The sequence below is a fragment of the Nothobranchius furzeri genome, chromosome 4 (genome assembly GCF_043380555.1).
Source record: "Nothobranchius furzeri strain GRZ-AD chromosome 4, NfurGRZ-RIMD1, whole genome shotgun sequence".
Taxonomy (NCBI): Eukaryota; Metazoa; Chordata; class Actinopteri; order Cyprinodontiformes; family Nothobranchiidae; genus Nothobranchius; species Nothobranchius furzeri.
The window spans coordinates 9,904,199-9,931,251 of NC_091744.1; the positions used below are offsets into that span (position 1 = coordinate 9,904,199).

The following is a 27,053-nucleotide window of genomic DNA, read 5'->3' on the forward strand; positions in this document are numbered from 1 at the left end:
ATCTCTAGTTTGATTAAAAAAATAGATAAACATTTTTTTTCCATCAACATTTTGAGTTTTACAGTTTTGGGACTTACCCCCAAATTCCACTACCTTCGCTCCGCTCCACTCCGACACGAACGCCGGAGCAAAATCGGTCCCGTTGTAGTCAATCAGAGCAATTCCACTACTGCGGCCGTGCTCCGGCAGTGCGGCGCCGTGCGCCGCCCTCTGTTCCGGCGTTCGGCAAAAATAGAATCGATCCTATTTTCCCCCTTACGCCGGAGCACCTCCGCAGTAAATGGACAGAAATCACAACCGTCCAACAGGAAAAGGAGCAAGCACAATTTCCGTTTTTCACAATAAATCGATAAACAAAAGGCGTTTTTTGTTTCATATGCACAGGTTTAACAACTTTTAACAACTATCAATGGCGGCTGAAGTTAAAATGCACAAAAGTAAGCCATAAATACAGTTTCCACTATCAAAGTAGTCACACTTTGTTGATCCAAACGCTGCTGATCTCTCAACACACATGATGGGCAGATTAAACAGTTCATGCCGATGCTTCTCCCACACAACGGGTGTTTGGATCTAACTTCCGCGTTTATTGCTCGGACTGTATCGCAAGATCTCAAAAGTCCCGCGCATGCTTGTTTGCCCCCCTCAGGTCTCCTCACCGGAGCGGAGCCGTTGTAGAGCGGGTACCAGTAAAAATTGAGTTCGGAAGCGAGCGGCTGCGGAAGGCGGGGGCGGACCGGAGCGGAGCGGAGGTAGTGGAATTTGGGGGTTATTGGGACTGTTTTCTTGACAATTTGATTTTATTGTGGAAATATTCCTTCTACAATAAAATCTCATCATTCCAACTTTACTATTGAGATTTGTACTGTAGTCTCAAAATTGGCAAACTAAAAATATGATGTGAAAACGTAGATGTTTTTTGAGCAGCTATTAGAAATCCATAAATGATTCCTTTATGCAGCATCATCAGAGATGGAAATTTTAGTCAGAATGAATCTGAGAAACTGGCAGGATTATTCACAAAGATTGGAGGCTGTCCTGCTGCCAGAAGTGTTTATAACGGTGCTACAGGGGCGTGTCCAGGGAGTGGCCTGGGGTAGCACATGCCACCCTCGGAATCTGATTGGCCACCCCAGGTGCCACCACACTAATTTACCTTTAAATAGGCTTTTCATTGTCCACAAAAGGCTTGGGGGTAAAACAAAAAAAGCGTAACCATTGGTGCCACCCATGCACAAAGTTGTGCCTCACCTGGGCCACCCCATTTTAAAAGATCTGGACACGCCACTGCTGTGCTAATTTACAGGTCTGAATATTATTGAATATTCTTGTAAAAGGCTCAAGGCATTTTTAAGGGTTAGAAAAATGCATCCAGATGAATTTTTGTGGGTTGATTTAAATCAAACAACAACAACAACAACAACAACAACAACAAGAAATTTAAGCTGAAAATATGTTCAGAATTCCTCTGAAACGAACAAATTCAACATTAGCAACTTCTGCACGAGAACACTTGTGTGTTTAGTGTACAATGATGCAGGCCAGTTCAGGCATGCTTCATTCAGGCACAGTTGCTTTGATTTATTAGAGCACACAAGCCTTGATTCCTGTTTTTGGAAGGTGTTAGGTGGCGACAGGTCTACTCGCTGCCACACTGTTTTTCTTTTTTGGGTTTTAAAGTTTTCACTTTGTTTGCTTTGACAAGGATCTCTGCTGAGATGGCTTGTTTTATGCTTTAACATGGCTGTGAAGACAGAGGCTGTCACACAAAGCCTCTGTGGACGGAAAGATCCTGAGGGCAGAGAAGACAGCATGCTACATCACTCAAGGTGTCAGAGGTTTTATATGAAGCATATGACTATACGATTGACAAAGTTCACCCTTGTCTTTCAGGAAAAAAAGAAGCTATTATGCTCTATTTCCTCTTGTAAAGTCACTCATTAGCTCTGATGGCTTTCACCACATGAAGCAGATGAGCGAACCCCCACAGCAGTCTCTGTAGGAGCTCAGGATGCCACTCGAGACTAAACTTCTGTTCACGGAAAGTAACTTAAATATGTTTTTAAATCAGCTCCACGTGATGGGAGCATGAGACATCTCCTTCAGGGAAGACAATCGCCTGTCCCACAACACGATATTATTATCTTAGTGTTTTTGTTTTCTTTAGTCATAACAGGACAACCTCTCAAATTGGCCACTTTGAGCCGACATGCCTCATTCTTAGATGTGAATTTAATTGATTTAATTGTAATTTATTGAACCTAGTTTTTAGTTGAATTTAGTTTAATGAGTTCTGATTTGAAAGACCCACATTTGTTTCGTGTTGTTGCTACTTCAGCACTGCGGTAACATGGAACTGCTGAAAATGGTGACATGGGCGCCAGCTCTGAAAGGGCAGCCTCATGCACCACTGCAATTCTTTCACTCTATTAAATATAGATCAAAAGTCAGCTACACCTCTGAGGCAACGCTCACCTGAGCCAAGGTTGCCAACACCGGTGCTATTTTTACCCTCCAGCTTTAAGAGAGAATCAGGACTTCCATATGTGTTGAAGAAGAGTGAAGATAAAAACTGGTGACTAGTGGTAAAAATTATTAGACTCTTTTATTTTTTTAGCAGCTGTTTTGTTGTTTTCTTGGTAAACAGGTCAATTAAATGTCTGTGAAGTGTCCAGGTCCTTTAGGCCATATCATCACTCATCCACCGCCGTGCTTGACTCCATTTGTTGTGTTTGCTGAAAGCGGTGCATTATGACTGAGGGTATTTTCTCTTTGGTCTAAACTTTACAAACAATGTTACAGCTGAAAAGTTGGGTTTGTTAAGAGATGGACTTGAGATTCTGAAATGCGTGCTGGCTTTCTGAAAAATGTAAAATTTTCAGTCTTTATTGGATTGTTCTGACATCATGAACATTCAGATAGCTGATTGAGGGTTGTTCAGTCAGAGACCCTGTTCACACATAGCCGGGTATCCCACAAAACAAAGACATATTCCATGGTTTGGCCTGTCACCCACATGAAAATAGAGATAGCACAAAAAAGATGATTCAAAAAATTCAGACCAAAGTAGAGACTTTCAAATTCTCTGTTGCCAGCGTAGCGTTTGCCTGTGGACAAAAACAACCAGGGTTTTAGGTTTCGCAATGTCACTGCACGCGATAAAAAGGCTAAGACATCACATGTGAGACTTTACTCTCTTACATCTTTTACAAGATGATTTACTGCTCTATGACGGAGAAAACAGGTGAATGACGACGTTAAGGTCAGTTATCGCTCACCACCTAGTTATTCTGAAGAATGCTTTTGGATAAGACACAGAAGATTTTGGGAACTACTGCCACCTACAGGGTTGGGCATGTCTATGAATGTGCTTCTAAATACACTGGATTTGTTTTGTTTTTGCTGAACATGAGGTGGTGTGCTTGGTGGGGTAGGATATCCGGTTTAGCAAAAGCTGGGATACGTGTGTACATGGTGTGATTTTTAACGTCATGCATTTTTACATCTGTTTAGAAGAAAAGCTCAAACAATCGCATGATGATTGTGTGATTTTAAACTGACTGTTTCCATGACTTGCGTCCTACTTCTTATTTATTTATAGAAAAATTAAACTATACTCAAAAATATCAATTATTAATATACATAAATTATCATATTTATTATTCATAGAAAAAAAATAACTTCTTGTTTCAGATTTTTCTTATTACTCTTTTTAAAACAACCTTATTTGATTATTAATTGTTGTATAACAGCTATAATAGTTTAGCCTAGTGAACCAGACCAAAATTCTTGCTTTGCAAAGTTTGGTCTAGGCATGCTCCATTGGAACCTCAGCAGCTCCTACCAGGACTCTGGCTAGCCAATCACAGCTCTCTAGAGCGGTTTCAAACACATAAAGACCTGTGATTGGTCCATAATGGTGGGCCAGTCATAGTGCTCTATCTGCTTAGTGAACAGATCACAGAGCTTTATCCGCTTTGTGGGCCAATCAGGGCACTCTATATGCCTGGTGGGTGGGATGATGCAACAGAGTGGAACAAGAGTATGTCACATTCATTGTCCAGTGGAACGCGGAGATCATTTGAAAGACAACGGTAGAACCCGCCCCACAACCGAGAGCCGTCAATGGAGCGTGGCCAGACTAAATAATACATTTATTTAGTCTGGCTTGCCAGGCTAATAATAGTTACAAATGAAAATGTAATACTTGTGTTATATAAGAAATAACATTTGGGTGTGTGTTTTTTTTACTTTAGTCTTTTCTAAAACCAAAAATAACTCAATTGTCATTGTTTTACTTTTTAGAAAATATTGAAATATGTTTTTTTTTAAAGTGAGCTTTAACATTGGTCACAGAACCACACAAATCTTCTAAAGTTATTGAACAAATGCTAAGATAAATATAACACCTTTAAAATCTCACAGTTCTGATTTAATGTTGGTAATGTTCTACTTAGTTTGCAGATTTTTTTTCCGTCACCTGATTAGCTCCTAATACTTTTGCCATCTGCAGGACTTTCCGTACGTGTCTGAGTGTGAACAAGACTTTTAGCTGGTATGAGGCTGCCGCTGAACCTGTCAAATACTTTATAGAGAAGCTGATTGGAGAGTAGTTTCTTGGAGCTGACATGCAGAATATGTGCAGTGGTGTTAAATGTCTGGATCTTGGCCAATCGGAGACTTGGATTTGGCTCAGGTACACAGCTAACATTTTGAGGTTGTGGTTTCCTACCCAGTGACTTTAGTGAGCCTCTTGACTGCTAAGGAAACATATAACAAACTTCCCAGGCTGCTTCACTTGACAGACACACAGCTAATATCACACATTGGTATTTATATAAATATACATGCTAATGTGTGGCAGTTTGCGTGCAACTCTCCTCTGCAAACACCGAACTCCGTGCTCGTCTTCCACGTTTGTCCTTGCAGAATTGTAAATGACTAGTGGGTGTAGAGGATGATCACATGTAACAGCTAATGCGTAGGGTTGTTGTCAACATGCGTTAGCGCCAGTGTACATTAACCTACATTCAGAGAGGCCTTGTTTGATTCACATGGGAAAGGAAAAGGCCAAAAACAACTTTTTAGGGGAGTTTTGCCTCTTTTTAGACCCAGTTTATGCTTTTATGAAGGTTTTATTATTTAAAACAAACCTTTAGCTCACTGTGTATTATTTTGTGATGACTTAACCCCTCCTGAACGCATCACGTTTAAGGTCAACAAAAATGGCACTCAGGTGTTTGATAACTGTTGCTAGAAAGCCAAGAGTGGAGTTAAGGTCTATGAGGTGTGGAGGTGGTTTAGGTCAAGGCTCATCCCTTAAAGATAATCTCCCTGTCTAGGGATTTGTTTTTCTCATTTGTCCTAGGGCCTCTAAGCTCGAGTTTGGAGGTCAGTTCCTCTGCATGCACTCCCTTCCAAATCTGCCTTTTGACACATTCAGATGATGCCAGGTAGTGTGAAGTTGGTGAATGTGAGCTGTAACAAGAACACAAAAGGAGGTCAGGTCCAGATCCGTGACACTGGTTCAAAGTACATTGGATAAAAACATTTACCTGATGTGTTTACCCTAGCTACTATGTTTTTTTGTTGTTTTAATCCCATTTTATACACAGAAGAGGAATGCTATCCAAATCGTCAACCTAGTATTTAATGTTATGTATTAAGTTAAAGACTTTGTGTTCACTTGCTCCTTTTTTCTGGAAAGCAACATGAATCACAGTCTGGGATCTCTGCACCGGTTTAGCTCTGTTCCTAGCTGCAATTTTGGCTTCCAGTTCAAACAATTCTGTAGAACTTGATGCTAAAAACAGAAAATTAAGCAAACGAGGATTCTTTCTGAATGGCCGCTTTAAAAAAAGCGCTTTATGATGTGTTTTTATTTGCATTGCAGTTGAATAAAATGCATAGTTTTAGAATAGCAGGTGTTTTGTTTGTAAGAAATATGATGTGTTGGAGAAAGCACAAGGCTTTCTGACCAGTGATCACACCGTGGTCCCTCAGATGCTACAGTAAAAACATAAATACAAAAGGTCTGAAAATAGTTTCACTGAGCAACATCCTAATAAATGCACATTGTGTTTTGTTAGACAACAACCACGGGAACATTATATTTAAAGAGCAAGTTCACTGAGAAACCATTTTACTTGTTATTTTTTAATCTGCCTTCTACCCCTATTTTAGTCTGCATTAGCCGCTGAGAGAAAACAGATGCTTGGTTCAGAAAATCCTGACAGATCTTTGTCACACTATAAACTAGCATTCATGGACTCACCCATCTTAGCTCACGATGAGGAAGGCTGGTAGAACGCACCTCGGCTAGTAGAAGCGAACCGTTAGCATTAGCAACTCCACCACACAGTAGAACTCCTTTTGTCTTGTGTTATTTGTGGAGTTAAAACATCAACATTGCAAAGCAAACTGAGTCAGTGGTAGAGTCGTGTTGCTGTTAGCCAATCAGAGGTGAGATGTCCGAATATCAGGAAATAAGACACTAAATGCTGTCATGTTCTGCTCCCCACTTCTCTGGCTAACATCTAGTTCCTGAAACCGGAACGCCAGATCTTTTTTCCCACAGAGATCGACATTCATTTACACTGAAGACAACTACAAATGTGTTGAAATAACAAGTGAACTTGGTCTTTAATAGTAAAGAACAATTTGGAACAGGAATTTGTTTAATCTATAAAATATTTTACATATCACGTGTATGAAATCTATCGCCAATATCCTATAAAACACAAAGAAAAATGTGATGCAAACTACAAAGCATAGAAACAAATATAGTATTTGTAAAAATAAAGTCAAACCCTCATAATCACAACATTGTGCAGCTGAATACTGAATACTTTGTGCGTGAAAAGTACATCCTGTGGCTTGTTAGTTAATAAAATCCCAATCGGAGCTGAAGTCATGCAACATGGAAACTATGAATGAAGCTTTGGGCACAAAGTTGAATCTTGTGCCTAATTTTACACAGCTTGGATGTGATCAGTTCCTCTGGTCCTGACAGGCATGTATTAAGGGTGTTTTCCACCATCCCCCCAATGATCCTTCCCACCCGATAATAACACCCTGCCAAATATTCCAGAGGGCCACGCCAGCTTCAGCGCTTGGCTAAAATATTTCAGGTGATTCATTTTATTCACGTGGTGTGACAGTGAGTAATTTAGGTGGAGTTAAAATAGTCAACAGACACAGCTAGTTAAGATTGTTGCGCTACTCTTGCTAAAGAGTCGGAACTGCTCTGGAGACCAAACCAAGAGGAGCAGCAGAGAGAGGCATTGCATTGGTGTTTGTAGATGTTTGTGGAATTTGACAGCAGGTACAGCTTCAGACATGTCGAAGACAAACTGGATACTGTACAGATCAGAATGATACCACGACCTGTATCTGGACGGTAACAAGATGGCACCTGTGCTTGGCTTAGCCGCAGTCACCGGCCACTTTTTCAAACTTTTCTCCACTAACCTCTAGGGCTGTCACGGTAACCGCAAAAATGAAATGTCGCAATATGAAGAAGCCCACCGCGCTGCATCATGGGCCACCGCGATTACTGAACTTGATTCAACTCAATGATGCATGTTGAGAAGGATGGCTGCACTGGTATCAAAACGAAACGTTACTTCGCTCCTTTGGGAGCACTTTGGTTTTCAGTACGTCAGCTGCTGCGCAGCCAGAGTCCTTGGCCGAGACAGAGCTGCCACCAGCGGCAAATAAATAAATAAACGCTCGGAGACCTGCTGAAGTCCCGGACAAGCACTGCTTCTGCAACCGTCCCGAAGAGAGTTTGCTACTTGTAGGAGGAATGCATCCACCCTAAAGAAACCCCCCTGACATGGTGGAGCAACAACCGGGAGAGATTCCCTTTGCTCGCCAGTCGCACGCAAGTACGTGTGCGTTAGTGCAACGAGCGCACCATCCGAGAGGGTTTTCAGTGTTGCTGGAAATGTTGCCACCCCTCTCAGATCCTCTCTCAAACCGTATGTGGTTAACATGCTGGTTTTCCTTGTGGGTAACAAGGACGTGACCGAGCTATAAAGCACCGTCATTCGTGTGTGTGAAAGTGAAAGTGAAATGATAGTGCCCCGCGCCCGGTACATGTAATTTTTTATGCTTGACTTTAAACAACTAAACAAAATGGGGACTTGTTTCTTATTTGTTAGATGCTGCAGCCAAATTTGCATTCAAAAGTTTATCCTTCTCCTGAATTTTGTTGTTTTTAAGTTCACTCGGACTCCGACTGTCAGAGAAACAAACGTTACTGCGATCTGTGTTGTTACTGCCCTTTGATCTGCATTCAGTAAAGTGTTATAAAAGAAGGCACGGCAATTTTTAACCTTTTTTAAATGTGTAAACATTATGTTTAGATAGTAATGCAATAAAAAGAAAATGCTGCAATAATATCGCACACCGCAATATTAAGCCACCCTGAATCACCGCAGGGGGAATTCCTCAACCGCGACAGCCCTACTAACCTCCTCTTTTCCACCTTGCTCCTGTCTGCGATCCTCTTCAGTAATGTCCCTGCTACCATCTCCTATGATCGCCAGACTCTTTTGTCCTTCCGTTCATTCATGATCGCCCAAGATGCACCGAGGATGTACCTCCCTGTTTGTTTATCTGAGTGACGCACTGGCCCGGAGCCAAACGACTATTCCAACCAGGATGCCTCCAGCGATGTTTATCCGATCCCGGGAAAACGTTGGAGGAAAAGAGGTAAATGAGCAAGAATCCAGGTGAGAATAAGACTTCTCTTAAAGTGTGGTTTATCTAGTAAACATCGGCGTGATCTTCTAGCTTCTTGTCCTTTGTTTGGCGACTTGAGTGCCACTTCCGCATTCCTGCCAGGCTGCGTTGCTGCGCGGTTTCTCCGTCCAAGTTTTTTAAGGTTGTTTTATCTTCATTCCTCAGTGGTTTCTCCTCCTGTTCCCTCCATGAGTGGTTTTTAAAAACACTGTAGATCTAACCCCGCTAATTTACGTCCACTAACTCCAGCTGTTTCTGTAGTTTCTGATTCCTCCACCTCACTCAGCATGGCTCTATTGTTAACCCGCTGTGTTAACAATAACTCCTTCCTGCTCAATGATTTAATTCTCTCTAAAAACCTGGATTTTCTGTTTCTGTCTGAAGTTTGGCAGCAAACTTCTGATTATCGTGGTCTGATTGAACTCTGCTCGAGTGGTTATTCTTTTCTTAGCCAGCCCCGGGGTTCTGGTCGTGGTGGAGGCCTAGCTGTTGTGTTCAGAGACCATCTTCCATGTAGCTCTACAACCTCTGGTCACTTTGCTTCCTTTGAACTGCAGCTGATTAAAGTCGGGCATAAGGACCCGTTCAACTGTGCTGTGGTCTGTCTTCCACCTGGTCCAAACAGTTCTTTCCTTCAGGAGTTTAGGGACTTTCTATCCTCCACTGTGAAGCTGTCCAGACTGGTGATTGTTGGTGATTTTAACATCAACGTTGATGATCCCTCTGATCACTTTGCCATGAATTTCTCCAGCCTTATGGACTCCTTCAGCTTTACCCAGCATGTTTCTGGCCCCACACACACCAGGGGGCACACTCTAGACTAGGGGTGCTCATTATGTCGATCGCGATCTACCAGTCGATCGCAAAGGTAGCTTGGGTAGATCTCATGAAAAATTATGTCAGCCTATCAGCCATCCTGTAACTTGATTGATATATATGGCAGCCAGTCCGTTTTTACATCACCGCTTCAAAAAGAATCCAAAATAGTCTATAAAAGTGATCTAAACTGGCCACGCCGTCAAATAGGATTGGGTTCTATTTTTACTGCTAGCCGCGTCAATGTCCGTAAATAACATAGGGCTAGACAGGAAATCACACACACTGTCAGTACTTCACCAAAAAGTCTATTTAAAAGATCCGACTTCTTATTTATATAGATTACGTCTATACATGTGACCTCACGAATTATTTACTCCAATCATGGTTTGAGATGAGCAGTGCTGTTTTTCATTGATTTAACCTGGCAGTGGAGAGGAACAACATTATATGAGATGTCAAACGTGATATCTTTTTCTTCCGGTCATAGATCACTGCGCATGCACAAAACGGCGCACAACAACAGCAAAACTAGCAAGCTAGACAGCAAGTAGTATTCCATTTTTAGAGCTCGGTTTTCTTCAGAAAGGTAAAATGAGTGGCCTATGTAAAAAGAAAAAAAAACTTATTACTTTCACTTGGAATGGGAGGAGGACTTTTTTTTTCACAGAGACATTTTTGAAGTGCGTTTGCCTCATCTGCCAGTCTGCCATTGCATTACCAAAGAAAGGAAATGTGGAGCGGCATTTTTGGACTGCTCACGGAAAATATGACACAGACTTCCCGCCGAAAAGCGAACTGAGAAAGAGAAAGGTGAAGGAACTAAAAGGCCAGTTGTCCGGACAGCAGTCATTTTTCTCACAACATACTTCAAAAGCCAAAGCCACCACCAAAGCATTGTTACGGGTGTGTCACCTCATTATTAAAAAACAAAAGTCCTTCCAAGATGGGGAGATGGTAAAAGAAGCATTTGTTTAAGCTGCTGACTCATTGTTCCAAGATTTTAAAAACAAGGCAGAAATATTATCTTCGGTCAAAGCTCTCCAGCTGTCAAGAAGTACAGTTAAATGGTGCAGTGAAGACATTGATGAGGATTTGACCCAGCAACTTTGGAAGGACATCACAGATTGTGAGTGTTTCTCACTGCAGTTGGATGAATCTACGGACGTGAGTGACACAGCCCAGATGTGCATTTTCATTCGTATGGTGTTTACTGATATTTCTGCAAAAGATGAGCTATTAACAGTGCTGCCCTTGAAAGAAAAGACCCGAGGAGAGGACATATTTCAGTGGTTTAAAAACTTTATTGAGAAAACCTAACTCCCAGTGCATAAACTAGTGTCCATCACCACGGATGGAGCACCAGCAATGGTCGGCCATTTGAATGGGTTTATTGCCAAGTGCAGAGAGGATGATGCTTTTCCGAACTTCCTGAATTACCACCGTATAATCAATCAACAAGTGTTATGCGCTAAAATGCTCAACATGAAAGAGATCGTGGACGTAGCAACAAAGATTGCCTGTTCTCTTCGTGCTAGATAACTTCAAAGATGGCTATTCCGTGTGCATCTGGAGAAGGCTGAGTGCGACCACTCTGAGCTGTTGCTGCACACTGATGTGCAATGGCTTCGCCGAGGCAAATTCCTGCAAAGATTTCGAGAGATCTGTCCAGAAATAAAGGATTTTTTCGTGAAGCTGGAAATGCAGAATGCAAGGAACTAAATGACAGTCAGTGGCTGTTAGACTTAGTATTTTTAACTGATGTGACAAACATGTTGAATGACCTTAATCTAGAGCTGCAAGGAAAAGAAAAAACAGTGATCAATATGATCAGCTCAGTTAATGCTTTCAAACGAAAAATGCAACATCACTCCTCAAAACTGCAGCGCCGTGATTTGACAAACTTCCAGAACCTGGCATCAGAGCTGGAGATGCAAGGGAAGGCCAGTGTGCAGCTTGACAGTGCACGCTACTCAGAGCAGATTGACAGTAGTTTGTCAGAGTTTGACAAATGCTTTCAAGACTTTACTTTGCTCGAGCCAGTTGCTACATTCATGTGCTGTCCCTTTCGGGAAGATGCTGAGGTTGATTCACTTTCATCAAAAATTGCAACACTGTTTCACCTGAATGCTCCTCAAGTGGAAGATGAGATTTTGACATTACAAGCCGACATTCAGCTGAAGTCCAGAGCTCATGAACAGTTCTGAAACTTACTCACAGAGGTTAAGTACCCCAACATGAGGAAATGTGCCATGTTTTTGACTGCATTTTTCGGCTCCACCTATTTATGTGAGTCAGCCTTTTCACACATGAAGATCATCAAGTCCAAGTACCGTTCCACCATGACTGATGAAAATCTGGAAGTAAGTAAAAGTTTATTTATATAGCGCCTTTCACAGATATAAATCACAAAGCGCTGTACAACATGATAAAGATCAGGGTAAATACCTCTAACCAATAATTGAGGCTGGCTGTGAGCTGTTACTGTCCGGACTATGCATCCTTGGCTGATTCCATTCAGTGCAAGTCATCAGAGTAAACTCAGGTAATGACAAAAGTTTACGTAGTTAATTATGTTGTACTGACTACTGACTCATGGTTATATTGGCTCATGTGGTTATGCATGTTTTGTAGTAGGGTAGATCATTTTGACTTGGTCATTTTATAAGTAGCTCGCAAGCTGAAAAAGTGTGAGCACCCCTGCTCTAGACCTTGTTTTTACCCTGAGTCTAAATGCTGACAGTGTTTGTCCTGAGGACGTTTATATTTCAGATCACCATTGCATCTTATTTAACTAGTCAGCATCTGCGTCCCCACCTCCTGCTCGCTGTATGGTTAGGTCTCGTTTTCTTAATGAGAGCACAGCTAGCAATTTTTCTGCTGCTTTTGAGCCACCCTGTTCTTCTGATAACGACCCAGATTCCTTAACTTCTCAGTTTAACGAGCACTGCCTCTCCATTCTGGACAACATCTGTCCTGTCAGAACCAGATCAGTTCCTGCAGTGAACTCTACTCCCTGGTTTAATGACAGCCTTCGCAGCCTAAAGCGCCAATGCAGAAAAATTGAGCGCTTGTGGAAGAAAACCCATCTCCACATCCATCTGCTGCACCTAAAGGATCTTCTGACATCCTTTAACTCTGCAGTCAGAGACGCAAGGGTTTCCTATTTCTCCAACCTGGTGTCCCAGAGCAAAGGGAACCCCAAGGTGCTGTTTAACACCATCAGCAGCATCGTCTCTCCTGCCTCTCCTGCAGCCTCCATTCACTCTGCTGCAGACTGTGAGAACGTTCTGTCAGTAAGGTTAGATCTAGCATCTCTCCTTCAGCCTTATCGCTGCCTCCCGACTCCATCCAGGCCCATCATCCTAGATAGCTTTGCTCCTGTTTCTTTGCCTGAGTTAACCAAACTAGTTAACTCTATGAAGACCTCTGCATGCCCCCTCCACATCTTACCCTCATCTTTGTTTAAAAGTGCTTTTCAGCCCATCGGTCCCAGCGTGCTCTCCATTATTAATGCTTCTCTGGTTTCTGGTCAGGTCCCCGCTTACTTTAAGAATGCTGTAATCCACCCGCTACTTAAAAAAAACGAGTCTTGACCTCTCTCTCCATAGCAGCTTTAGACCCATCTCTAAACTTCCGTTCATCTCCAAGATCTTGGAAAAGGTTGTGGCTAAACAACTCGCAACTTCAGGGTTCATTTCAAGATCCTGGTTCTGGTCTATAGGGCCTTACATGGACAAGCACCATCTTACATTGGTGATCTTCTTAGTCCCTACACCCCCAGCAGGTCCCTGAGGTCCAGTGATCAAAGCCTACTGGTTGTGCACCCCCCATGCACCGGGCCAGTGTCAGCTCCTTAAACAGGGCTAGATGTGTGTTGATGTGTGTATTTTTGAGTCTTGTCACATGTCTGTTTACAGCCAAATCAGTGGCTCTAAAGGGAAAAGTAATCATGATCTGCTATAATAGGGAAGGTCATTTAAAGTTTGCAGGCATGAACTGGGGATAGGAGGCGACTCGACAGCTCTAAATTTAAAACTCAATGAAGCAGAATTTTCTGTTTTTCTACTTATTTTAAAGGTATGATGTTATAAATTAAATGAAATTAATTTTATCATGTAAAAACTGCCAAAAATTTCATATGTGCAATTTGAGGCCGGCACCAGAATTTGGTCAAAAGACAAAGGTATTTAAAACTTTGTAATAGATTATTTACATCACGTGCGTCATCTAAAGGTTATTTATTTTTTCTTTATCAGTAGTCATTCAGTGTAGAATACACTGTAACCTTAACACAAGTGTAAATCAAGCCAGGCAAAGAGGAAATCTCATATTTCTGTATGCTCAGGTGCTGTGCCCAATGCCAGGGTCACCTTCACCAGGAAAATTAAATCCCTGGATGCTCTCTAACACTACCCATAAGACCTCTCCCCCTCTGAGAGCTGGTGAGTGGGTGTCAACCGACTGTTTATAGTGTCTGCTCATGGTTACGTAAGCCATTTTGTCCTCGTTCACACTAATCTTCCTTTACCTTTCCAACATCCCAACTTGTTCGTTATGTAAATATTCTTTGAAACGGTCTGGCATAAGGAAGGTTCTTCAGTCTGCCAGTTTGTATTACATAAAAACAGCAGGCCAGACTGTAGAGAGCTACTGTACTGTACTGTGTGTGTGTGTGTGTGTGTGTGTGTGTGTGTGTGTGTGTGTGTGTGTGTGTGTGTGTGTGTGTGTGTGTGTGTGCATGTCAGAGTCAAGGATGCTTCTCTTTCATGAAGGCCAGGTTCTAGGAGGTTGTGGTGCTTAATCTGAACTCTCCCTGTGCTAACAGCCTCTCCAGTTAGAGGGGCTGTGTCTTTACACACACACACACACACACACACACACACACACACACACACACACACACACACACACACACACACACACACACACACAGATGTATCTTTACAGTAGGCGGATGACTCTACGGCTATGCAAACACAGCACAGAACATGTGTGTGCTAGCTTGTATGTGCATGTGAGACATTGTTGCTGTGTTTTTTAACACAGAGTTTTATAGTTCAGCTGCCGGTTTACTGAATCCACTGAGCTGATGTGATTAAAAAGGTCAAAGGTTTTATCGATTTTACAATCATCTCACATCTAATTATTGACCCATAGTGATCTCATTTTACTAAAATTATAATTATTTTATAACAAGTTATTCGTTTTGTTAATTCACATAGAAAATACATGAAAAAACAGTGGTGTATTATAGTTTGATTTTAGATTCAGCTGCCTCATATTCCAGTTTTTCTTGATATAATCGAATGATGTCGCCCTCCAGATGGCAGGAGGTTAAACAATTTGAGATGATTTTTTATTTTTATTTAGAAGGAATATTTTGGACTAATGGGGAAGTGACTCACCACATGTAGCAGGGTCTTCCTGTCCCATACAGCAATGGTTCCCAAACTTTTCAGCTTCTGAAGCTCATTGTCAAAACATGCAACCCATGCTTAAAATGCTCAATAATTCAGGGCATTAAGAAAACCGCTTTAACTCATGTTCTATATTGACATGCTGACAGCAGGAATGTCAAACAGATCTGTTGCTCGTGCATTGAATGTTCATTTCTCCACCATAAGCTGTCTCCAAAGGCGTTTCAGAGAATATGGCAGTACATCCAACCGGCCTCACAACCGCAGACGATGTGTAACCACACCAGCCCAGGACCTCCACATCCAGCAGGTTTACCTCCAAGATCGTCTGAGACCAGCCACTCAGACAGCTGCTGAAACAATTGGTTTGCATAACCAAACAATTTCTGCACAAACTGTCAGAAACCGTCTCAGGGAAGCTCAACTGCATGCTAGTCATCCTCATCGGGGTCTTGACCTGACTCCAGCTCGTCGCCTTAACAGACTTGAGTGGGCAAATGCTCACATTTGATGGCGTCTGGCACGTTGGAGAGGTGTTCTCTTCACGGATGAATCTCGGTTTACATTGTTCAGGGCAGATGGCAGACAGCGTGTGTGGCGTCGTGTGGGTGAGCGCTTTGCTGATGTCAATGTTGTGGATCGAGTGGCCCATGGTGGTGGTGATGGGGTTATGGCAGGCATCTGTTATGGACGAAGAACACAGGTGCATTTTATTGATGGCATTTTGAATGCACAGAGATACCGTGATGAGATCCTGAGGCCCATTGCTGCGCCGTACATCCATGAACATCACCTCATGTTTCAGCAAGATAATGCAGGGCCCCATGATGCAAGGATCTGTACACAGTTCTTGGAAGCTGAAAATGTCCCAGTTCTTGCATGGCCAGCATACTCACCGGACATGTCACCCGTTGAGCATGTTTGGGATGTGCTTGACCGGCGTATACGACGGCGTGTACCAGTTCCCACTAATATCCAACAACTTCGCACAGCCATTGAAGAGGAGTGGACCAACATTCCACAGGCCATAATTGATAATCTGATAAACTCTATGCGAAGAAGATGTGTTGCACTGCATGAGACAAATGGTGGTCACACCAGATACTGACCGATTCTGAGTCCCCAGACACCCAATAAAGCAAAAAAATTCACATTCCAGGGTGGCCTTTTATTGTGGGCAGTATAAGGTACATTTGTCACTACTCATGATGTCAGATCAGCATCTTGATGTGGCACACCTGTGAGGTGGGATGGATTATCTCAGCAAAGCACAGGTGCTCACTATTACACATTTAGACTGATTTGTGAACAATGTTTGAGAGAAATGGTAATATTGTGTATCTGGAATGAATTTTAGATCTTTAAGTCCATCTAATGAAAAATCGGAGCAGAAACAAAGGTGTTGCGTTTATATTTTTGTTGAGTGTATATAGCGCTTGGATGGTGATAAGAACACATTGACCGAAACAAATTTCTACCGTTTATGCTCAAACAGTGACTCATTACTCACAGTGCTTCATTAACGAGCTCTTTTTTTTACTCTCAGTTTATTACTTGTGTCACTACATTTTACATACCACCCACCTCTGGTCAAAAGCCTTTTCCATTCATGTTTGAATGCAGTTTCGTCGAGACGTTCAACTGGACTTCTTCATTTACACTACTGCCTCCTGGATAACGCCACATCTGAGAGCATTGCTAGTGTCGGCTCGTTATTCTAGGATGTAGGACCTTTCCCACCAGCAAAATGTACAGAACAACTATATGTACAGCACCCCTTCTGCTCACAATGTGAACATCCACATTTCCATATAAATACTGTCTTTTACTTGATCCGTTTCCCTTTCCTGCTGTTTCATATTGTTAAGGACCTTATTCGGCTTTGGAAAAGGGATAAACAATGTCCCCTCTGACATCTGATCAGATTAGCTACAGTCTGATTAGCACATCACTCAACCGCAGTGCTGAATTACTTCCTGTTTGAGCACCAAGACGAAAATACAACTTTGAGATGAGTGGAGTGACTAAGACCCATAGGTACCAATGCAAAATACACATCTGCTTGTCTAGGGCTACATCCCACAATGCATTGCAACGTTGCATTCCGACTTATTCTTAGCTACCATTGAATATACTATTATATCTATTTGTGACGACTTAGTTGAGTTTTACTAAAACGTTTTGCTAAGAATCTACCATCTTTGGGGGTTATAGGACTCTAGAAGGTGGTTTATAAATACAGCATTTTACAATTCGTCATGCAATTTAGCTTTTTTTGACAATAACAAATACTGGATTTGTAGTCCTTATATTTGAAACTTGAAAACGATGTTATGAATTCTAGAACAGTAGCCATGTTTGAACAGGGACTCCAAAGTCTGGATTCTTAATTTTATAAATCTTTTGACTGTCCACTACAAAATCATTCTTATTATTCCTCAGGCATATCGACTTTTTCTTCTGATCCATTCGATCTACATCATGCTCGGTGAAAGCTCAGTTGTAGGAAGAAAAGACTAAAAGATGAGAAGAAAGGTAACTGATTTTAGAATTATCTATTGCAGGTAAAGGGTTTTATTTTAGCAATTTGACAAATCTTGAGCCTAAGCAATCGTCCTTTTTGGCCGTGGCTCTCAGCTCTCCTTCTGCCGCTGTGAGAGAGTAAAAAGCATTTCAACCATTTGAAGAATGCTCCCAGTGTGACATCTGAATGAGACCAAAGTCCAAACATCTGTCCAAGATTTTGGCCTATATAGAGATTTTGTAGTTTATCATCTTTTGAGCAAATCTAAAGAATTCTCTTTCTTTTCTCCAACAGTTTTGTAATTATTATGTCCATAAGCAGATATGCTATGAGCAGGGTAGCAGGAGTTTAGAGATTAAAACAGCTGCTTGTACATTTTGGTGGATACAAACAGGCATTGTGTGCTCATCTGTGCCCTCATGGGAAATAAACAGTAACTAAATCAGTTGTTCGCTTTGTGTGTTATCTGTAAAGATGAAAAGACACTGAAAACAATGAAACTGCTGCCCTGGGGTTTCTGTAGGAGAAGAAAGAAAAACTATCGGAGCAAAGAATGAGACCTCTTTGATCTGTGCAGTTCGTCCCATTGAAGGAGTCATAGATTGTACCCAGAAGTGAAGGAAAAATGGCCTAAACCCGAATGCAGAACTCTTTTGTTTGTTTGATCATGTTTGACATCATCACAGAGATGGTGTTAATGGTGTGTGGAGCAAAGCCTCCTCCTGAAAGAATCCTTTTAAGTAGAAAAGTTTAGACGATTTATGTACGACAGGGGTAGGCAAACTAGGTCCTGTGTTTGTTCTTCCTGCTGTTGATTACCAGGATCAGGTGTGCTCAACCAATTAGAAGCTGCAAGTCCATGGATGGCTGGAAAACATGCAGGACTGTGGCTCTCTAGCACCAGGGTTGCCTACCCCTAATGTAGGGTATACCTGTAATTGAAGGAAACAGTAGAAACTAGAAGTTAAATAAAAATAAAAATATCGATTTGATTTGTCAACAACTTCATGCTCCTATTTGATGTCAAAAAGCATCATGTGAAGCACACATTTGAGCTGACCTTTCATTGTGTTATTTTTCTGTTCCTTGCGATATGCATGTTGTGCGTGCCGATATCTCGATGACTATATGTTTGCAATGTGTCGTGCAGCCCTAGTCTTATTTTTCTTCTCATTGCTCTAATGACCTTTTAGATTGTGTTATTATATATATATATATATATATATATATATATATATATATATATATATATATATATATATATATATATATACGTATATATACATATATATATATATATATATGTATATATACATATATATACATATACATATATATATATATATATGTATATGTATATATATGTATATATACATATACATATATATACATATACATATATATATATATGTATATGTATATGTATATATATGTATATGTATATATACATATATATACATATACATATATATATATATATATATATATATATATATATATATGTGTATATGTATATATATGTATATATACATATACATATATATACATATACATATATATATATGTATATATATGTATATATATGTATATATACATATATATACATATACATATATATATATATATATACATATATATATATATATATATATATATATATATATATATATATATATATATATATATATATATATATATATATATATATATATATATATATATATATATATATAAAACTCTGCACATCTCATCTCTCGTCTCGTCTTCCTCCGCTTATCCGGGTCCGGGTCGTGGACTCTGCACATCTCTACATCAGAAAAATCTGAGAAACGTAAATAAATTCTCTTTTGTTTTTCAGGCCCTCTGTTTTCAGTTTTAATGGTAAATGGCCTGTATAGGGAGCCTGCTATCCGGGCCGGGCCGACTAGTTACAAATGGGAATGGCCCATTATGGACTCGACACACGGGAGGCGACAAACGACCGCGATCAGCGAAATTTGTCGCCGTCGCTTTTATTACCTGACACACGGGAGGCGATCCGCGGCAGTGGCCAGCGGCAAAGCCGTCTACGCGTTCTGTTCCATGGCGAAATCGAAACTTCCGTTGTTTTGTTTGGCTTTGTCAGGTTGGAGGGAATTAAGGTTATTTAAGCGGTTCAGAGTTAAAAAAGTGGTAGATATGATGTTTCACAAGGTGCTGCTAGAATTATGTGAAATCTTACTTCTGATTTTACTATATAAAACATAATAATTACTATATAAAACATAATTACTACATAAAACATAATAATTTCTATATAAAACATAATAATATTCAACTTCTCCTCCATGTTTGCTCGGAGGTGTGCGGAGCATCCTGTCCGCTCATTGGTCAGTGAATGAAACCTCCGTTGATTGGTCCTCGTCCGAGCGACAGCGATGAAAAGTTGAAAATGTTTCAACTTTCTGGGATCGCGTCGCTGAGTCGCCTGTGCACGACACATGCACGAGCGCAAAATTTCACACGCACGTTTTTCGCGTGGTAGGAGAGAGACCCGCGATTATCGCTTTGTCACACATGTCTCATTGAAAATGAATGGAGGAGAGGCGATGTCGCCTCCCATGTGTCGAGCCCATTAGTCATGCCCATCGAGTTCCGAGCCATGGGTCCCTGAAAAATGTCAACAGGGCTATAAAAGCTGTTTTCTAATCCTGTTTGATAGGTGCCATGGATTTCATGATGTCCGCAAATTTTAAAGACACATTTTTATGCCAAGAACGTGCTCATTTTCAAACAGTGGCTAAAGTTATTTCAGATTTTGTGTGAAAAGACGTTTAGGACTACATGTGTCTCACCATAGTGATGTCATCAAAGCAGACACAAAGAAGAAAATGAGTTTTGCGAGCTTTGGATCTTTCTTCCAGGATGACAGAAGGATAGATTAAATGTGGGGAAAACCAAAGCAAACAATCTGGCCGTGTGGTAAGTAGGTGAGATTCTGCTGTGATGCAACGTCTGATTTGTGGTAGTTTTATTTACGAATCTTTACAAGCTAACAAATTTCAGATCGTGACTGCTATGGTCGAAACACACATTAAGTACATTTGTGCGATTCAGTGCATAAGGCAAAGCGGTTTTAAAAATAGCTCTCATAGCTTGGTTACTTGGTCCCATTTTTTTGTTGTTCCGTGGACCCATGAGGCGACCGGAAGGGGAGGAGACTTAGGCTGCCTATTTGATATAACACCTTCCTGAGTTCTACACTGACCACTAACAGCAGGCAAGGTGAGTTAAGTGTCTTGCCCAAGGACACAATGATTGAAACAGATGGGACTTCAACCTGCAACCCTCTGGTTAAAGGGTGGGCACTTAACCCCTCTGCCACCGTAGTTGTTAATTCACGTTATTCACATAGACTTAGTGTTCAAAGTGCAGCGTGTCATACTTTGACGGCATCTCCTTTCTGTACTTCCTGAAAGTCGTGCATTATTCTTACAGACAGTGTGGGCTTCGCTGTGCTGAAAAAGCCAGATTCTGGAGTGGCTGGTGTCTCGTGCTGAATTTTTGGGCAACAGCTGCTGCTGCACAGTCACTGCAGCCTGGCCTGTCTGCTCTGGTTTCATAAGCAGGGAGTGAATGACCTATATTCATGTCCGAGGGAGGGGAAGTCACCTTGTTGTTGACCAGGAGACAGGCAAGCTGGTGCACAGTGATGAGGTTTTAATGTGTACCATTATTAAAGGTATGACCAGCGACTCGATATTAAAGATGCTGTCGCTTGCTGCTGGAGTTGTTGGCTGGAAAATCAAACTTTCAGGCTCTGTTTCTCTTGGCTGGGCCTGTCTTCTTAAGACGGCTTTGTGTTGTGCAAAAAAGGCCAGTGTATGGGGGAGGATCCACTGCATTAACATGGTGAAAAACACAGCTTGACATGAATTGCATTTGCACACATGCACACAACACAGCACACACAAACACTTACCTTAGCTGAAACCATGCCAGAAAGATCAAGTCAGACAAACACCTCACCAGAGACTCCTCTAAGCGTTCTAACAAATTGAATGTGTGTGTAGATGGACAAGAGGGAATTAGATCAGTGGTCCTGATTGTATTTGAGTGTGCTGCTGCTGCCGTACCCCTTTCTAGCTCGTCCCCCGGAGGAAATATGTGTGTGCGCGCAGGGGGAGAGAGACTGAGACGGGGTGAGGAGAGAGGAGCGAGGGGCTTGGCAGCTGGTTTGATGAAGGATGTACGAAGAATGTTAACCAGACAATCACCTTGTGTGTTATTGATTGAGATGGGAGGGAAGTAATTAGCACAGAAAAGAAGGGGAACCTGAGGCCACTTTTGATGTTTTGATACAAAGTGTTCTCATTCTGTACCCAGAGAGGGAGAGATTATTCTGTATCATACGTGTCTGTCAACCATAAGTGCATGAAGCTTTTAACATTACACCACAGGTTTTTAGGTAGCAGAAGATTGTTTAAGGTGTTTCAAGCTGAAAATGTCTGAATTTATTTAAAAGGTTTGGAATGGTCAAAAAGAGTCCATGAATAAGTGCTTGTGTTTCTAAATTGTACTTTTACTAAGAGCTTCTATAACTAATTGTACTGAACTTTACTGTTTTAAACGGTTTTTAGACTGTGCAATTCAGATGTCTTGTTTTACAATCATATAGTCACTAATGTTATACTGAACCTTAGGCAATGGACTTCCACAACTTCTGTTTGGATGTTTGTTCTGTTTTGTTGTGTGCTGCTGCCCTCTTGGCCAAGTCTCCTTTAGGATCTCAAAGGGATTATTTTTTACAATGCAGGTTTAAAAAAAAAACCAAAGAAGCGCTTTAGTAAAATGTGTTGACGTAAATTTTTTCATGTGTGGTCAAAAAACATTAAATGCACTGTTGTGGTGGAGCTTGATGAACAAATGGATCCATGAACTTTTATTTCAAGGTTGTTTTTCGTTCTTTATCAATCTCTCATTCAATAAAATCTTAGAAAAATCAATTAACACATGGAAAGTAGTAAAGTAAAATTGAAAATGTGTGAACATATGAGAAGGGAGAGGGAGAGGAAGAGGGAGAGAATTATTATTTCTGATTTGAATAGGCCACTCTGAGATGGTCATGAGGCATGAACATGAAAGAGTCCTCCTACACCTACCTCCTGCGTTAACATCTGATAGAAATTTTCAATCTTTACGGTTTGAAAATCCTGACATATCTTTGTCACACTGTCACTTAACGTTGGACTCACCCATCTTGGCTCATGACATAGAAGGCTGTTGTTGGTTTAGCGTCCAGGAAAAAGCAGAGAATGTCTTGACTGATCAACGCTTTCTCACTCCCAGCGCGTCAAAAACAAACACTTGGTCAGCCACCCTCCGCATCAGACCCTTGTCGCCAAATGTGCCCTTTTTCATCACTTATTTGCTAAACGGGGTTTTTCTTTTTTCTGACTGCAGATCCCAATGCAGCGTAAAACTGACGCGATGGGATGCCCACTGATGCGGCACCGAACCAGCTCATTTAACCGCACCTAAACCATAACATTTTACTATTTATAACCTTCCCCTCACCCTCATCCTAACCTTAACCCTCTTGCTACCTAAAACGTTACGCTCACTGTGATCAAGCGTTTGTTTCCCATGCATTGTGACTGTGAATTTTCGTATTTGCCGCCCAAGGGGAACGTTGGAATATACCATCTGGCGAGGGGGAGGTTACAAATACCCTCTACTTTTAACGTCCACCTTGGTAGTTGAAACCTCTCCCTCATCTAGCCTATGTCCAAACCCGACCAATGACGAGGCGGCTCCCGCTGTTCACTTCGTAGAGCCGGCTTTTAGAGCGATCGACACATCACTAGCGTGTTTGCTAGCAAGATGGTTAAGGTTAGGATAGGGGTGAGGGGAAGGTTAAATAACAAGAGGATAAGGTTAGGGTGAGGTACAATGAGCTTGTTTCGTGCCCTGGCTGCGGACATCCCATCGCATCAGCTTTACGCTGCATTGGGATCTGCAGTCAGAAAAGGGAAAAAACCCTTTTCGCACATAAGTGACGAAAAAGGGCACTTTTGGCGTCAGGGGTCTGACCAGGAGGGTGGCTGAACAAGCGTTTGTTTTTGACACACCGGGAGTGAGAATGTGTTGGACTGATAGAAGCTAACCGTTAGCATTAGCAACGCCACCACATGGCAGAACTCCTCCAGGCTTGTGTAATTTGGGGAGATAAAATACCAACATTGTAGAACAAACAGAGTCAGTGGTTGAGTTGTGTTGCTCTTAGCCAATCAGAGGCGAGATGTCCAAATATTAGGAAATAAGTCCCGCCATCTGAAGCTCTCCTCTGATGTGGCTCACTTCTTCTGAAACAGGAACACTACAGCTTTTTTCCAGAGAGTACGACATACAAGGCATTCATTCCTACTAGAGACAATTTCAAATGTTTTAAAAAATATGAGTAAAGTTGACCTTTAAGGCAATCCAAAAAACTGCTGTTACTGTAAGGCTTTAAAGGTGCTCTTCAATAAAAACACTCATTTTTTTGTAACAAATGGAAGCATAGATTTCAGAAAGACCTGTGAAAGCTGTTGGTGCCAAACCAGTTCACCACTGGATTAACATAGTTATTCATTTCTTTATTTGAGAAGTTCAACCCCTTCAGATGTGCCACTTTGTTTTTGAGGGGGTCCTCCAATACAAATGGCCAAGGTAGTTGAGCAGTTTGTACAAAAGCAAAGAAAATAAAAGTTCACTTTGTTCCAGGACAGAAAAAAAACTGTAATTCGTTCATCAATGTGTTTAATTAAAAATTCTGAACCAGTGAAATGCTCCATGTTGGAACCCTTATACTAGCCCTGTTGATATACCTCACAGATGCTTTTGAGTTCCTCAAACACACCCAGAACAAAAATGTAGCTCTTCAGCTCCTGTGCGTGCTTCACCTCTTAACAGATTAACAAAAGTTAGACACGTAACACTCGTCCTCATTATTCCCAAATCTCATCTGGAGGAACCCTTAAGTAATTTTCCCCTTAGCCACTGCAGTGGTGAGAACATGCTGTGTATCTGAGTGTCAGCGTCTGTAATTCTGCTAATCACTCAGTAGTGAAAGAGGTAGAAGCTGCCAGAGTAAACAATGCTTTGGACCGTGGAAAGATGCAGCAGACCGTCATCAGTTCTGTCGCTTCGACTGCTGGTTGTAGCTGAGTAAATAGAAACAAGATGCCACCCACCGTGTGATTCCACCGTTTCTCTTCATCTGCTGTTCTTTTAATCTACTACTAAACACTTTTCAGTCACTTCAAAGTTTTACGTTAGCAACAAAGGGACAAGTGGTTTTCTTTAATTTGACATCCTGCTCTGCATCTGTCTCTGCTCGTTGAATTTAAATAATCTCCATAATTCTATCCGTGTTATCCCTGTAAGCCCATAAATCAGAGCCCTTCTCTCCTGGTCAGCAGACATCTTTATGGCTCGCCCCATCGTGCTGCTATTGTTGGTGGATTGTAAAAATTCATTTCACCATGTGCATTAATTAGGAAAGGGAACAGTCGAGCCAGGGTTTGTTGTTCACCAATTTATTTTTTGTTATTTTATGTCCACTCTGAAAACTTTTGTCTGTTCCTATTCCAGCTCACCGCTCAGACAACCTTCCTCCACAGTCAAAGTGTGCCTGGTCTGTGGAGACGAGGCATCGGGGTGTCACTACGGTGTCGTGACATGCGGGAGCTGCAAAGTCTTCTTCAAAAGAGCCGTGGAAGGTAAAATGCGGTCCCGTGTTCAGACAAGATGGCGCTCAATAGGGTTTGTTTCTTATTTTTTCCTTTTTAGCTGAAAGTGCTTTACACCCTGGGAGGAGGTCAGACAACTCAAGCAACTTAGGAAAACACCGTCACAGATACTGTAGATGATTGTTAATACATCAGTCAAATCTAAACACATGCTCACTTACGAGCTGTGGAAATAGCGAGGAATTGTATAATATTTAGAATTAGTTGTTTTAGAATCGGAAAAGGGTAGAAAGCCTTCTCCGGGTCAGGGATGAGGTCCTGCCCCAAGTGGAGGAGGTTAAGTATCTCTCTTGTTCACGAGTGAGGGAAAGCTGGGGCGTGAGATCGATAGGCGGATTGGTGCTGCGTCTGCAGTGATGAGGGTGTTGTACCGGTCTGTCGTGGTGAAGAGAGAGCTGAGTCAGAAGGCAAAGCTCTCGATTTACCGGTCGATCTACATTCCTACCCTCACCTATGGTCATGAGCTTTGGGTAGTGACCGAAAGAACGAGATCGCGGATACAAGCAGCTCTAAATGAGTTTTCTCCGCAGGGTGTCTGGGCTCTCCCTTACAGATAGGGTGAGAAGCTCGGACGTTTGGCCCAAGTGGCTGGGGAGAGGGAATCTCTCACCCTGGATTCTCATGTCAGTTCTCTTGTTCGCTCTTCCTTCTTCCATCTCAGGAACATTGCTGAGTCCCATTCTGTCCTGCTCTGAACTTGAGACAGTTATCCACACCTTCATCTCCTCATGCTTAGACTACTGTAACTCTCTTTTCACGTGTCTGAGCAGAACCTCCCTGAACCGTCTACAGGTGGTTCAGAATGTCTGTGCTCGGCTTCTGACCAAGTCCTCCAAACACACCCACATCACCCCGCTTCTCCTCCAGCTTCACTGGCTGCCAGTTAACTTCAGGGTTCATTTCAAGATCCTGGTTCTGGTCTATAGGGCCTTACATGGACAAGCACCATCTTACATTGATGATCTTCTTAGTCCCTACACCCCCAGCAGGTCCCTGAGGTCCAGTGATCAAAGCCTACTGGTTGTGCAGCGCACCAGGCTAAAGACCAAAGGTGACAGATCATTTGCTGCTGTGGCCCCCAGACTCTGGAACTCTCTCCCCCTGAGCTTGAGATCAGTGGACTCAGTGGTCTCCTTTAAAAAGCAGCTGAAGACTCACTTGTTCGAGCTGGCTTTTGTATGACCTTCTTCACCACTCTCTCTTTATTCTGCTCTCCTCACCTATTCCACCTTCCTCAGGATCCACTGACTTCCCTCTTTCCTATTCACTCTCTCTTTCTTAACATTTTTTCTTTTAAATCCCAATAGCCTATTTTTGCTCATTTTAAATATATTTTTAAACATTTTCTAAATACTTTTTTATATTTTAACTTTTTTTTTTTTGTTTTTGTGAAGCGCCTCGTGATTTTTATCTTGAGAGGCGCTATAGAAATGATATTTTCTTCTTCTTCTTCTGGGCCTCTCGACTTAGGCTGTTGCCCCTGCGACCCGACTCCAGATAAGCAGAAGAGAATGGATGGATGGATAGTTTTGGAATCTTATGAAAACTAATTTAATGTCATCATTAAATGTTTTCCGTGTATTTTTTGCTTATTTAATCAAGTCAAATCAAAGATACTTTATTAATCCCAGAGGGAAATCAGAGTTGTTTAATATTAGGTAAATGTCTTAGTGAACATACTCTGGTTGAAACTCTAGGATTTGAAAAGTCTGACAGATCTACCTCACACTGTCACTTTAGTTCATGAACTCACCTATCACGATTCACGATAGG

General features: G+C 41.6%; 1 protein-coding gene across 3 annotated transcripts in view; it reads left to right on the top strand.

Annotated features, from left to right (window-relative positions):
- nr3c2 (nuclear receptor subfamily 3, group C, member 2) overlaps positions 1–27,053 on the top strand; it is a 150,913-nt gene that overhangs the window by 45,787 nt on the left and 78,073 nt on the right. For all 3 annotated transcript variants that reach the window (XM_070550071.1, XM_054743648.2, XM_070550072.1), the window contains exon 3: positions 25,123–25,250. In XM_070550071.1, the coding sequence (XP_070406172.1) occupies positions 25,123–25,250 (128 nt within the window). The remainder of the gene's footprint in view (positions 1–25,122; positions 25,251–27,053) is intronic.